Below are 15,154 nucleotides of genomic sequence, written 5' to 3'. Positions count from 1 at the left end.
AGCCCATTCTGCTCTCACATGCCTCACTTACGCTGTCACCTTGCTCAACGTAAGATGAACACTGGTTCAACTCTGGTCATTTTCTATGAGTGCGTGACATTTAAGGTCTAGCCTAGCAATTCTCTGCTATAGGACTGTGCGTGTGTGTTTGGTGGGTGTGTGCTTGTGGGTAGTAAAGCAGTTTGTCATCTGGTGGTGGCCTCCCAGACAATCTCCACCCAGTCAGGGAGTGGCGGCGGGGACACGTGGGTTTAGAAACTCTAGCCTGTTTCATGTTCAGGGCAGCTGGCTGGAGCTGAAACTCCATGGGAGGAAGTTGTGGCTGTGTTGACAGGCCTACAGTTTAACTTGCTGCTGGAGGCCACGTTGTAAAAGTCTGCCCAATGTCTCTGCCTGTTTGGTCGTGTGCTCCACCAGCTAACTCTGGCCTTAGGGACAGCTCCCAGCCCAGGATACCGCCTTGCTGAATGCCTTCTTAATCAGCGATTCCTGGAACGGATCGTTAAGGTTTTTACATGTCTCTAACTGCTGACAGAGGCGTTCGAGTGGCAGTGAGACACGGGTTGTCAGGGGGCTCAAGAACAGTGAAGGGGCAAGGTGCCCTCGCTTAGAACCCTGGCATGCAAACACCTTTACAGAACGCACAGAAAGCAGAGTGAGCACCGCTTCTCACAGGGGTACAGAAATGCTTGATCCAATGGGTCGGAAGTGATCAGGAATCTCCTGAACTTGCCTGTGTGGCACAGCGCGTCAGATCAGGGTGCAGGAAACGCTGCCTTGAGCCAGCAAAGTGCAGACAGGGGGAGCGAGGGCGCTGCGGCGCTCGTTAGCGGCGCGGGGGTCTCCCCGCACGCCAGCCTTTTGCGGCTCAGAGGAAAGCTCAGGGAACCTTGAGCTGCGTGGACCAAGAGGAGGGCGCCCTGAAGCCGCCCCCGGGGCTGTGGGGCGTCTCTGGTCCCGCGGCAGGCAGCAGGCGAGCTCCGGCGTAGGCGGGAGAGCCTCGCTTCCCGGGCCCCGCGCCACCGCCCCAAGGCGAGGCGGCGTCCGCGGGCGTCGCTTTCCCCAAGCCGGGCCGGGCTGGGCGGGCCGGGTGGCGCTCGGGGGGCCGGGCTCCGAGTCCCGGCTTTCCCTCCTCCCTGCGTCCTCCTCCTGGGGCCGTCCCGGGGCCGCCGGGCCAATGGGCGCCGAGCGGAGTGGAGCGGGAAGCGGAGCACATTCGGCCCGGCCCTCCCCCGGCGCCCACGCCGAGTTTGCGCCCCGGAGCCTCGCCGGTTCGCGTCCCCAGAGAGCGAGGCGGCCGCGCGCCCCTCGGTGCAGACCCCTCACCAACGCCCAGACGGAAGGGCGCAGGCTGGGGCCGGGCAGCGGCCTCCCGAAGATGCAGGATGGCCGCAGAGCCGCCGCCGTCCAGCTTCTCCTACCGCACCACGGGCTCCACCTGCTTGCACCCGCTCAGCCAGCTCCTGGGCATCCCGCTGGACCAGGTAATGCGCGCGGCCAGCCGCGGAGCGGGCAGCCTGGTACCCCGGGCGGCGCGGGCACGGGACCGGGCGGATGGCGTTTCCTGGCTGCGTGCCCTGCCCCGCCCGGTGGCGTGTTGTGCGGCCACTGCCTACCTCGACAGGTGGGCCCTGAGGGTCTCTCTCCTTGTTAGTGTGAAGAGTGTCAGTCCGATTTGCCCTTTTAAAGTTCGACTAACTTTAAGAAAAAAAAAAGTTTTGAATTGCAGCGTTTCCTGTAATCAAGTTCTGGAGTCTGATACACGAATCTGGGTTTTCCTCCCTCGGGGTAGCCAGGTCTTTATTATTGGTAATTTGAAAAAAAAAAAAAAAATTAAACACACCTGACCAGCCTGTTAGACCGTAGTCTGTGCATTTGGAATGAGGGGTCCGGGTTTGAGACTTCGGCCGTGAGACTTGTCCCATCACGGGTGTGCCGGTCACTTTGTGCTGTTGGGTGATGCCGAGGGGCAGAGAGGGGACGCAGAGGGACGCCTGGGGTTCTGCGGGCTTTTGCTTACTCAGCCGACCGCTTCCCGGGCTGCAGGGAGGAAAGCTGGTCAGATGTTGTGGACTGTCCAGGAATCGTCCGCTGCGGTTAGGATTGAAAAATGGCAACAGTGATCGCTCCTGGTAAGAGGTCTTCCCGGTGGCGGCTGGGGCTGTCCTGCCCATTTCACTGCCCCTTTAGGCGCTGCGGGCTAGGACTGCGGTGCACTCAGCCGTGACTCAATGAACGCTTGTTGATTTAAATGGAATTGGGCAGGGCACACACGGGGAGGGCCCACTTGGACTCCTGACTTTTATTCCAGGCAGTGTATTTCCACTTCCGCTCACCAGCACCCTCTCTCTCTTTTTTTCTTCCAAGACAGCATATACCTGCTGCCCTTCCTCACATATTCCTCTGGCAATGAGGAAGTGAGAGCTGGCCCTTTGCCTGGTTCAGGTGCTGTGTGGTGAGTCAGCCTCCTACCTGGCTCAGGGTGAGGAGCTGACCCCAAACTCCACTACCTGCACCTCAGCTGCAAAATCCAAAAAGTCAGGAAATGGGGTGAGGTATCAGATGCTGCCAAGGAACACATTTATGCTTTTTGTCAGACTCTAGTTGATTGGGAAGACAGAGGAGAGTGAGGGGACCCAGGCAGAGGCAGACTTAGTAGCAAATTCTTTGGCCTGAAACTAAATATAACTCACAGCGGAATTTCCTTAAGGGGAGTTGGTTCTGTGTTTGCCCCTCCCCCATCAGAATTTATTAGAATGGCATTTTCTCTTTTAAGCTCTTCTGCTCAGCTAGAGAAAAGAATGTGGGAGGCCTTTTGTATGCAATGAGATAGAGGACCACGGTGGGAGCTAGTATATTATCAGTGCCTAATTGCATCCACCCCCATCTCCTGGATTCTGTTCAAAATAACCCTGGTCTTAATTTATAGGGGTGGGCATTGTGATACAGGGGTGAAGTGTTTGCCTGGTGTACAGGTATCTCATGTTGGAGTGCTGGTGGGTTCCTGGCACCTCTGCTTCCAATTCAGCTCCCTGCTAATGCCTCCTGGGAGGGAGCAGGTGGTGACTCAAGTATTTGGGTCCCCGCTACCCGTGTGAGAGACCTGGATGGAGTTCTGGGCTCTTGGCTTCGGCCTAGCCCCAGCCCTGGCTCCTGTGCCCAATAGGGAGTCAGTCAACAGGTGGAAGATCTCCTTCTCTCTGTCTCTGCCTCTCTCTGTCATACTGCCCTTCAAGTACATGTATATAATTAAATAAACTTAAGATAATAATTTATAGAGGGAGAAAGAGCCTTAGGGATGTGTAAGGTTGCGAAGGAGAAAGGAATTTCTGGGATGAACCGAAAGAAAGATGTTGGTGATGGACAGGGGAAGCCCTTGGGATCACTGAGACCTTAGGTCAGTCCGACCCCCCCTCGCCATGCACCCACTTCCTCCTTCCTTGTAGGGTCAATCTCAAATGGATTTTGATGTGTGAGAAGCATTTATAGGGCAATACTCTGGGTAGCTTTTTGGCCCAGGGAAAATCCCAGATCATAAATAATACAGCTTGAGGCCTCATTGTGGCTTGAGAGTTTGGAAGCATGCTGTGCTTTTCTCCTCCACACGTAAGGCTTGACAAGGGCTGAGATGTCTGGGTGAGCTCGCCCTGCCCGAAAGCTTCCTTTGTGACAGCTGGCTGGCTGGCTGGCCAGAACTCTGCCTCTCTACAGCCTAAGCGTCCTCTTGTGTCAAATGGGGGAGCTGGCAACAAGACCCGCCTTTTGGCTTTTGGAGATTTTAGATAGATACGAAGTGCCCTATCTTAGGAAGGTACTTATATCAGACAGGTTTTAGATCAATGGGTAGAAAGAAAGAGATTTTAATGAGCTACTTATAGGGATGTAGGCAGGGTTAGGGGAATCAGCAAAGGATGCCAAGGTGCCCAGACCCTGGGGTTGTAGGGGAATGGGAGAAAGTACATTGCCGTTGGCCAGTGCAAGCTGGACCCAGCCCCTGCCAGGGTGCGGTGGGAAGCCATCAGAGGGGAGAGAACCTTGGCGCTTTTCCTTCTCATCCCACAACCCTTCCGTCTCTTGTTGGTACCCCGCAGTGGTCAGACTCACCCAAGGGTGGCTGACTTGGGGTGCCTAGGTGATTCTTTCTGCAGGGGCTCCTTCTGGGGCATGGTGTGGGGAGAGAAAGATGGGGCCAGGTCTGGCAGGGTAACTGCAGGGTGAGAGCACAGACCTGGGTAGATGTTTGCTGCTGTCCCATGAACCAGTGACTTGTTATTGGCCTGGGGTATGCTCGTTGTTATAAAGCACATCTCAAGTTACCCAAATCACTCTTCACATGTCACCTAAGGACACAGAATCCTTTTCTGAGTAGCCTAACATTTCACACTGCTTGTAATTTCTGGTTGATTGCCTGCTATGAATGTCTTTAGCCTCTCAGTCTCCCAGTGTGGAGTAGGTTAGTATCTTCAAAAGCTGAACTATCTGTTGAGCATTGTACTTTGTGAGTGATGAGTCTCATTATTTTTCTTTTAATAATTATGTATTTATTTTTTATTTGTAAGACAAATAGGTAAAAGAGGGTCCCCATGTACTGGTTCACTCTCCAGATGCCCATAATAAGTGGAACTGGGCCAAGTAGAAACCATGAGCTGGGAACGCAATCCAGATCTCCCAGGTGAGTGGCAGGGACCCACGTAGCATTAGTGGGAAGCTGCAACTGGGAGTGGAGCTGGGAGTTGCATGCAGGCACTCAATATGGGATGCAGCTGTCCTAAGTGGCATCTTAACTGCTAGGGCAAATACCTGCCCCTCTCACTGTTTTTCATCTAGTTCTTCCATTTATTTGTTCTGTTAGCTTCTGGGCACCTGTCGGTAGGGAAGCCTTTGTGTGATTATGAAGCTGCCGAGGAGGAGCCTGTGGTTTTTGTTTCCAAGGATTTCTGCGAGTCTGACATCCTCCTGAGGATGTTAAGTGTAAAATTATTGTGTTTAATTAGAGACAGCATAGCAGTTCAGATAAAGAGTGCAGGAAATGGATAATGGCCTAGGGGCCTCCACGGGTGCTTTGTAGTGAAGTTTTCTGAAAACTGTATTTAAAAACCTTTTAGAAAATTTATTTGAGACACACACACACACACACACACAGAGAGAGAGAGAGAGAGAGAGAGAGAGAGAGAGAGAGAAAGAGATGTTCTTCCATCTGCTGTTTCATTTCCCAAATTTCTGTACTAGCCAGGCCTGAACCAGGCTGGAGCTGGGGTCTGGAAGTCAGTCTGGGTCGCCCATATGAATGGCAGGGGCTCACTTGAGCCATCACCTGCTGCTTCTCAGGGTGTGCATCAGCAGGAAGCTGGAGTCAGGAGTCAGAGCCAGGCGGTGAAGCCAGGCACTGGGATATGGGCATGGGCATCTTAACCAGTGTCTTGACTGCTAAGCTCAACACCCTCCCTGAAAACTGCATTTTTATGTAATGAGTCCATGTCCTTTGAGCAAACATGGAGCTCAGGCAGGATTATCCTGATGTAAAGCTGCAGTTACGCAGGATAAATTGGCCAGAACTTTTCGTTCCCATTTATGGGGACTCAAGGAATAGAGGATGACTTTTTTTTTTCCCAGTCGTCTGCTTGTGCCCTGTCCACTTTGTTTGGGTTGTGGAGGGTGACATGAGCTGCCTTTAAGCTACAGAAAGCTTTTTAAATTTGAAGATTGAACTGCCAAGGACGGACACGATGATGTTGGCATCTTTGATGTGTGCGGTGCTGGGTTATGTCCTAGGAGCTGGGAAAGCTGCAAGGGAAACTGGATTCTGGCTTCACAGAACTCCCAACTTGGTGAGTTCTTGGTGCCAAGGATATCTTTACCTAGCAGCGCCCCAAGCTTTGTAAATGTGTATCAAGTATCAGGTCAGTGTTGGCCCAGGATTCTTTGTCTGGGCTGCATTCCTCGTAACACACACACACACACACACACACACACACCATTTAGCATCAGCAGAAAAAGAGGTGAGGGAAAAATAGACCAGGAAATAAGAATCCAGGAAATCATTTTGAGATTAAAGCATCAAAGGTTTATGAGGCTACTCATGTAGGCTTGTGTTACAGTTAAAAGTCCAGATGAATGGAGACCAGCTTTAAAGCCCTGGCACTTTGGATTAACGGTGATACCAGCAGTGGGCTTTCATTATTCCACCGGGGCCTGCAACCACAGGGTTTCTTCAGCTGCCCAGAGTTTTGAGTCAGCTGCTTGATTCCCTTGGCCATGCTTGGAAAAGTCCAACCTTTCATTCCCTTCTTATCTAAGTCTTGCCCTTCATGAAAAGCTAAGCTCCCATTCCACATTCTTTATTAGATCAGTTAAATATTTATTTAATGCTATTAGTGCCAGGTACCTGGCTGTGTGATAGAAATGCAGGACTGAAAAAAAATCAAGGTCGTGGTTCTGGAAGAGCGTGTGTACCGAGAGAGGAGACCAAGCCCTCGGGTAAGTATTCAGGGGCTGTACGCTCACAGACCATCACAGCTACTGCACAGAGGCCTGGAGGCGGTACCTGGTGGAACAGACAAGGGAAGCCCACAGGTCACACTGGACCCTGTGGAGTTTACTGTTTACCTGTGACACAGTTTATATTGGATGTTTGGTAAATGTTACCTTATGATGTTGGTTTCTTGCTGGGTTCACATGCTGAATTCCAAATTAATTTAAAGGCTCTTTGTGGTCAAGGTTTTATCCCTCTTTGTAGTCCCAGGAAATAGCAGGTGCTCAATTAATGTGTATTGTTAGTAAAATATGTGCTAATGCTAATATTATAAATGAACAAACAGAAACTTCATTATATAGAACTTTTTTTAAAAAAAGATTTACTTGATTTATTTGAAAGAGTTACAGAGGCAAGTAGAGACAGAGAGAGGAAAAAGAGAGAGAGAACTCTCTCTTGAACTGCCAAGGACGGACACGATGATGTTGGCATCTTTGATGTGTGCGGTGCTGGGTTATGTCCTAGGAGCTGGGAAAGCTGCAAGGGAAACTGGATTCTGGCTTCACAGATCTGTTTTTCAGATCTAGCTCTCTGCTGTGGCCTGGGAAAGCAGTGGAAGATGGCCCAAGTCCTTGGGCTCCTGCACCCGCATGGGAGACCCAGAAGAAGCTCCTAGCTCCTGGCTTTGGATCTGCCCAGCTCCACCTGTTGCAGCCATTTAGGGAGTGAACCAAGAACTCAAGTCTTCCATCTGCTGGTTCGCTCCCCAAATGGCTGCAAGGGCCAGAGCTGAGCCTGTCTGAAGCCGCCTAGGAGCTTCTTCCGGGTCTCCCACGTGGGTGCAGGGGCCCAAACACTTAGGCCATCCTCTGTTGCTTTCCCAGTCACACTAGCAGGGAGCTGGATCAGAAGTGGAGCAGTCAGACTTGAACCGGTGCCCATATGTGATGCTGGTGCTGCAGGCTGGGGCTTTGACCCAGTTGTGCCACAATGCTGGCTGCACTAGAACTTTGTTTTTCAGATGAGTGGTAGATTTGCCTTTGTGACTGGCTGGGCCCTCCATCCAGTGATGCTACTGTTGTCCCCCCCAGGCTGTACCCTTGGGTTTCTGACTTGAGCACTGGGGCTTTCTAGCTCAGGATGAGTGTGAGCATTTGGTGGGCCACAGAATATCAGCCCGGAAGAGAGGGACTTTATTTTTCTGTCTTTGGCCTCAGGAACTTCTGTGAAGTCAAGGCTTCTCTCCCCCACTTCCTACCTTCATTGTCTGGTATTGGGAGTGATTGGCTCAGGGAGGAAATTGATTTGGCAGATGGCAAACAATGAGAGTGGGGCTTCTGCTGTGTTCCAGGGAATTCTTGGGGCTCTGCTGGGCTGTGATGATCCACATGAGAATAAGAAATGCCAGCCTTTAAAAAGGCTCCTTGCTGGGTGGGGTGCAGACACACACACGCCAAGCAGGGATGCTCCTGTGTGGTACCCGGACCACCTGCAAACCTGACAGTCGTGAACATCCCTGCTCTGGGTGTGTCCCTAGCAGGGGCGGATCAGTTAGCCCTCCAGGTGAGTGCGATGGGGACTCACAAGTGGATGGGGCCCCAATGAATCCAGTCCAGTGGAGGCATAATGAGGGGGAGCCCAGCTGTCCCCTAGCTGTGGCTGCGGAGGGGATGAGGGGAGGCAATTGCAGAGCTCTGCTTGGCTGGGGAGGACGTGAGTTGAGTTGTGAAGGATGAACTAGGATTTGTCAGGCAGAGGGAGGAGAGCCCTGTGGGGCTGGAAGAACAGTGTGAACAGAGGTGCACAGGTGTGAACACCCTGCATCCTTCCAAGACCTGTGAGTCACCCAGTGTGTGGGCTGTGTGACTTGGGCCCCGACAAGCTGCTGCCACTTTATCCTTCAGACCCAGTTTGGCCTGATAGTAAATATTTCTGGCTTTGCGGGCCATACAGTCTTGGTTCCTACCCCTCAACGCTGCCACCATGGCATGAGAGCAGCCCCAGATAGTATGGAAACAACTGGGCGTAGCCATGTTCCCATAGCACTGTACTTGTTCACTCTGAAATTTGAATTGCATGTAATTTTCAGGTGCCAGTGAAATTTTCTTCTTTTAAAAAAGATTATTGGGGCTGGTGCTGTGGCAAATCCACTTCCAATCTAGCTCTCTGCTGTGGCCTGGGAAAGCAGTGGAAGATGGCCCAAGTCCTTGGGCCCCTGCACCCGCATGGGAGACCCAGAAGAGGCTCCTAGCTCCTGGCTTTGGATCTGCCCAGCTCCACCTGTTGCAGCCATTTAGGGAGTGAACCAGCAGGTGGAAGACCTCTCTCCCCTTGCCCCTCGCCCCTCGCCCCTCGCCCCTTGCCCCTCTCCCCTCTCCCCTCTCCCCTCTCCCCTTTCCTCCCTCCCTCCCTCCCTCCCTCCCTCCCTCTCTCTCTCTCTCCCCATCTGCCTCTCTGTAACTCAGCCTTTCAAATAAATAAATGTTTAAAAAAAGATTATTTACTTGAGGCAGAGAGAGAGAGAAAGTGCTCCCATTGTTGTGGGGACATGGGGTTCCCAGCTGGATTTACTCCAAGTTCCTGTCTCATGAGAGAAGAATTCAAAGCAGAGACATAGACAGAGGTGCAGGAAGAGAAGACTTATTTAAAGGGACAGTACACATTCAGATGTGAATGCAAGCAGCCTCTCTCCATGAGGGAGGAAGGGCAACTGCCACTACCAGAGGTGGAGTCATCCCTTTATAGGGTAGTCGCATTTGAAAGTATGAATGGGGCAGAGTTTGGGGCTTCAGAACTGCTCTCTCCCATGTCCCCTTTCTTTGGGGATCTCAGAAGTTTCCTGGCATCTCCATGTGGGCTGCAGCACACACACGGTCATCATGGTGTCTCCTGCATGTGGGGAAGTGAGGCTCAGGTGTATGATAAGGTCTGGGCGTGTCAAGCCTGCAGCCATGTTGGATCAAAAGGAAGAGGGTGGGGTTTTAGGAGGTGCTGAGCTGCAGCACAAATCCTGCTGGCTCATTGTCACTTGGTACCTGCCTGTCTGTGTCACCATCTGGTGGTTTACTCTCCAGATGCCCTCAAAGGCCCTGTGTGGGGCTGGAGCCAGGAGCTGGGAACTCAATTCAGGTCTCCCATGTGAGTGGCAGGATTCCAATTACTTGAACCATCACCACTGCCAATCAAGTTCTGTATTAGCAGAAAACTGGAGTCAAGAGCTAGTACCTAAAGCCAGGCACCTGATGTGAGACTTGGAGTTTTTTTTTTTATATATTTGAAAGGCAGACCGTCGGAGAGAGAGGAAGTGACAGAGGAAGAGAGAGCTCCTCCATATGCTGATTCACCCCCCAGATGTCTGCAACAGCCAAGACTGGGACAGGCTGAGAGGATCCAGGAGCTCTGGGTCTCCCACATGGGTGAGAGAGACCCAAGTACTTAGCCATCATTTGCTGCCTCCCTATACACTTTAGCAGGGAGCTGGGAACTAGAGTGCCATTATGGGGTTCCCACATTGCAAAGCAGAGGCTTAACCCTTTGTACATTGCTGGTCTGGACATGGGCATCTTAACAGGTGTAAATGTCTGCCCCTGGTTTTTTCCCCCAGTCCTTTTAAAAATGTAAACCATTTGAGCACGCGGGCCACCAAGAAACAGGCCTGGGGCTGGATTTGGCCCTAGAGCTGAGGTTTGCTGCAGATCAGTTTTCCTTCAAATCTGGTGCCCAAGCCATCACCAGAATCTACTGCTGTGGGTGTTTCCAAGATCCAGACCTACTGACTGTGAATGTCGCTAACATTTGAGGGTCTCTACCGCAGTCACAGGGAAGGTGCTGGTGGGTTTACGTCATGAGAGGATTTGCGTTTTGTGAAGTGGTCCAGGACAAAGGCTGTGGGTGAAGCAGGCAGGGATGGAGGAGGAAGCTGCAGTTTTGAGGATGAGTGAAGGCTTAGCTCGGTCTCTCAAGAGGATGGGGAAGGAGAACTGCTGAATATCACCCACCTGCTGGAAAGCATGTGTTTGCAGAGGCACTAAAACAAGGGCATTTCAGAAGGTTCCTGGAACATGGGATGAAATGATGATGCACGTTTTTCTAAGAACCTTCAAGGACCCCTGGTGGGTTTCAATGTGTGCCTTTTCTCTCTCAGCAGCTCCTTCAGAGGAGTCAGACAGACGCTTGGAAGTTTCCAGAAAAGACTGTGGGAAGGTGAAGAAAATGCAGAAAAGTAGCTGGCAGCAAGAAAACTGAGAAAGGGAACATCTAGAGGTGGGGGCACAGGTGCAGGGGAGGTGGGGTACCTGAGTGTGGGTTTCTAGTGATGCTTTTCTGGCTGATGATGAAGTTGGGGTGTGGACCTGGGAGTGATGTGGAAGTGCAGGCTAGCCAGCCAAGGACCTGGGGTGCTGGATGAATTGAGCATCTGAGGATTTGAGGAGCAGAAAATGACTGTGAAATACCTAAGATCTCCAGGAATATGGAGGCACCACCAGGTTGGGAGATCCTGACAGCAGAAAGGAAACCCAGAGAGGGTGTGGCCTGCTGTGCCATGAGGCACTCAGCTTGCAGTTCTGCATGCCTTCTCTCACTTAGTGTTGGATCTGGGCAGAGTCTGGAGGGAGCGAAGGTTTGGCAGAAGGGTAGGGGGGAAGATGGCCCAAAGCAAAAGTGTGTCCTTGACCTTGACCTTGCTGTTGTGGTCAAATGGGAGTAGGAGCTCAGCAGTGGGGAGGGGGATGGCAGAGGGAGGATGAGGCGTGGGCGAGGAGGTTGCATGTTGAGAAGAGGAGCTGGCAGGCTGGGCTGGAGTACTGGGGAAAGGGACGGTGGTCCTCGAACTTTGCAGTCTCACGGAGCTGCACACTGATGTGGTGGATCCTTCCTCTGTGGTTCCAGAGAGATTGGTGTTGGGAGACGGAGGGCATTGGGACAAGCCTGAGAAGCATGAACCCCACAATCTGTGTAGCTGGAGAGGGCAGGGAGGGGCAGGTGGATCTGGGCACTGACCCTCAGGTCAGCCCCTCCACTGTGCAGGTGAGGAACCTGTGCACACAAGAACCAAAGGAGGTAGGCTGGCCCTCCTGGAAAGTGGCTGGTACCACCGGCTGGGAGCTTGATTTGGAAATAATTGAAGGCAGGGTTGGGGGAGCATGGGTGTGGCCACCAGGCCCCAGCATTTAAAGCAGAGGCCGATGTGTGCTGGGACTTTAGTCTCCCTGTTGTGGAACGAGAGCTGGTTCTCTACAACTTTGCCTCAGTTTACCTGTCTGGCTCCATACATTGAGTACTTACATTATCAGCAGTCAGCCAGCAGCTCTGCAGACACCAGTAACAATTATTCCTGGAATTACGTGACAGGCTCCCAAGGCTTATGCAGTTTGCCCACAGTGCAGAAGCTGGGAAGGGGCAGAGGCAGGCCTTGAACCCAGGGCTGTTGCTGGAAGCTGTGCTCCTACCCACAGATCCACATCTGAGGCCTTGCACTTTGACCACAGTGGCCTGCTCACTTCCTGTTCCTCCGAGCACCCCCTGGCACTGTGTGCCAGTACTAGGGCCAGAGCGGGGCTGCAGAGATTTGTGAACGTCTGTACCTTCTGGGAGCCCATGCTGTGAGCCTGTTTAACAGCTGCATTGCACATATGCTGTCCGCTCCAGAGCCCCTGTGTGCTCACCGTTGCTCCAACACCTCTGGGCCTGTCAGGAGGGTGCTTGGGGAAGACTTCTGGGAGTAGGTGCTTTAAGAGAAGAAAATTTTTTGAATGGGGGCAGGTGAGTCAGGTGGGACAATCAGAATATTATAGGAAAAGAAGATATTTGAGCAAAGGCCCTGAGATTCCAGACAGAGGAGCATTCTTTGTGGGCAGTGACATAGAACAAAGTTCAGATATTGGTGTTGCGGTGCAGTGGGTTAAACCCTTGCCTGTGAAGTTAGCACCCCATGTGAGCACTGGTTCAAGTCCTGGGTGTTCCACTTCCTATCCAGCTCCCTGCTAATGCACCTGGGAAAGCAGTGGGAGATGGCCCAGGTGCTTGGGCTCCTGTTTCTCCTGGATGGAGTTCTAAGCTCTTGGCTTTGGCCTGGCTCAGCCGTGGCTGCTGTTGCCAGTTGAGGAGTGAGCCAGCAGATGGAAGATCTTTTACTGTCTGTCACTGTGCATTTCAAATAAATAGAATAATTCTTTTTAAAAGAACAGAATTGCAAAGTGAGTTTGAAGATGTGATTGTCTTTTCTTAGCAATTCATGAACCAGGCAGTGCCCCATGTATGAAACAGGAAGGCACTCCACTGAGATAATAACATGAGTTGGCCTTATAAGCAGACACAAGCAATACTATGCACATGGGTCCTTTGTTTCTGTTTTTTTTTTTTTTCTAAAGATTTATTTATTCATTTGAGAGACAGAGGTTTACACACGCACATACTCAGACACACATACCCAGATATATCTTCCATCTACTGGTTCATTTCCCAAATGGCTGCAGTTGCAGGGGTGGGCCAAGCTGACACTGGAGTCAGGAGCTTCATCCAGGTCTCCCACATGGGTGCAGGGGTCCACCGACTTGGGGATCTTCCACTGCCTTCCCAGGCCATAACAGGAAGCTGAATCAGAAGTGAGGCAGCCGGGACTGGAACCCACACCCAGATGGGATGCCGGCTCCGAGGGCAGAGGCTTAATCTACAACTTAACCACAGTGTTGACATGGGTCGATTCAAAGTCACTTTACTTAAGGGCTAGAAAAAAATGAACTTCCTTATCCTGCCAGCCCAGGTAGACCAGGGCCTCTTTCTGTTGGGGCCCCTTTCTCCTGCTTTTTTTTTTTTTCTATTTAAAATTTTTTTAAAAACCAGGCAGTTTTAATCATCAGATTGTTTACTTGATGCCTAGCATGAGTGACCCTGTTCTGGGTCCACCTGGTTTGTTGGAGCCACTGCAGGAACTCAGTCTGAAGCAATGGCCTCCTCTAAATTTTATTCAGCACCATGGTAGATGAATCTTAGTCATCTTTGTGTGCTTAGGGCAAAATGGTAACTAAATACATGTCTGTTGATTTCAAATGGAATCTTATTTACATTCTTGGATAGAAGTGAATGAGTAAATTAAGATAAAATTGGGAGCCAGTCTTTTTTTTTTTTTTTTCTTTTTCTTAAACCAGTGGAGTTAGGCCTCTTTATTATTTGGAACCTGAATTTCAGATTAAGCAGGCCTGATTTCTAATTTTAAAGGTAATTCATGGCTCAAGTGCTGATGGCTAAATATTAAACTAGGGTTGTTTAAATCAAACACATGTGTGCTATTGATATAGTCGTTGCTTAGAATTAAAAATTCAGATATTTATAACCATTATTTGGGCTGGTTGTCTGAGATTTATGTGAATGTGTAGAAATTTCTGTTAGTAGCCAGCCTGAAGTCACACATATAAAAGATATCGTATCAGTCAATGATTTTCACTATCGTATAGCACAGTCACCGAGTTACATTTATAAAGGAAAATTTCAGGGGAAGATTTTATTTAAAGAGTCAACTGCTGGCCAACACCTGGCACAGAAGGTTAGGCTGTCACCTGTTAATGCACCTGGGAAGGCAGCAAAAGATGGAGCAAGTCCTTGGGTCCCTGATGCCACGTGGGAGACCCAGATGGAACTCTAGGCTCCAGGCTTTGGCCTAGTCCAGCCCTGGCCGTTGAGGCTATTTGGGGATGGAAGATTTCCCCCCTCGCCTAAACTCTGCCTTTTAAATAAATAAGTAACTCTTCAATTTTTTTTTAAAAGAAAATATGCTTTATTTAAAAGCCTGGTGTCCCTTTGGGCTCAAGTGGTGTGAGCATCTGTGACAAAATGAACTCATTAACCCATTTGTAATGGGTTTACCTAGTTCTCCAGAAAATGTGTGCCTGGTGAATCATTTATCGACTTCCCTGTAATAGTAGAGCTCTGCTTATAACTTTTTAGTTATCAGTGGTTGATCTTCTTTTATGCATTAGTAGCATTGATCTGATTGGAGGTATGGTTTTTGAAAGAAGTCCACAGTAACCTTAAAACTGTAAAATGTTAAGGTGCCTGGGCTGTTGCTGCTGGGGAATTGCCAACCACCCTATTATAAATATGCCATTCTCTGGCTTTCCTACTAAAGCAACCAACACAGAGCTCAGGTTCCAGTCTGATGTGGAAAAAACAAGGGGACATTTTACAAGTTTGTGTTCAAGTTGTTCTCAACTCTCATTTCAAATACTGGAATTACAATATGACAAAACACTTTTTCCCCCTCCCAACTCTGTCTCATTCATCATTCTGTTGCTCTGACATGAAGCCAGTGAGTCAGCAAAGGTACCCAGCGAGAGGTTGCTGGGCCTAGAGGAAGTTACTAAATGCAGAAGTCTTTTTGTTAAATTTCAGGAAGTCATTTAACTATGAGTATCTCTAGATTGAGGTTTCTTCCTTCCTAAGACTCGTTTTCTAATATTTTTGCTGTTTTTGTTATTTATTTATCTAGTGAATTTAACATTTTAAAATTGTTAATTGATTTTTTGGTTTTTATTTCTATAACTCCAGTTTAAAGTTTAATTTTCTTGCTAGGTACTGTATGTACTTAATATCAAAAGGGACAGAATGGGCGTTGTGGTGCACTGGGTTAAACTCCTGCTTGGGGCACCTGCATCCCATATTGGAGAGTGCTGGTTTAAGTCCCGA

The 15,154-nt window shown here is 50.2% G+C and overlaps 1 protein-coding gene across 6 annotated transcripts in view; it reads left to right on the top strand.

Moving 5' to 3' along the window:
- Window positions 1–1,178: 1,178 nt before the first annotated feature.
- Window positions 1,179–15,154, top strand: part of MBOAT1 (membrane bound O-acyltransferase domain containing 1) — a 273,642-nt gene continuing 259,666 nt past the window's right edge. For 2 of the 6 annotated variants that reach the window (XR_011388755.1, XM_017344967.3), the window contains exon 1: window positions 1,181–1,484. Coding sequence is in view for 3 of the 6 variants with exons in the window: in XM_017344967.3 (XP_017200456.1) it covers window positions 1,386–1,484 (99 nt within the window). In the remaining 3 variants the exon portion in view is untranslated. Of the gene's footprint in view, window positions 1,485–15,154 lie in introns of all 6 variants that reach the window. The other 4 variants (XM_017344969.3, XM_002714159.5, XM_017344968.3 and 1 more) reach the window with 4 other exon arrangements.

This window comes from Oryctolagus cuniculus, chromosome 5 (genome assembly GCF_964237555.1).
Source record: "Oryctolagus cuniculus chromosome 5, mOryCun1.1, whole genome shotgun sequence".
NCBI classification, from domain to species: domain Eukaryota; kingdom Metazoa; phylum Chordata; class Mammalia; order Lagomorpha; family Leporidae; genus Oryctolagus; species Oryctolagus cuniculus.
This window is presented reverse-complemented; position numbering and strand designations above follow the sequence as displayed.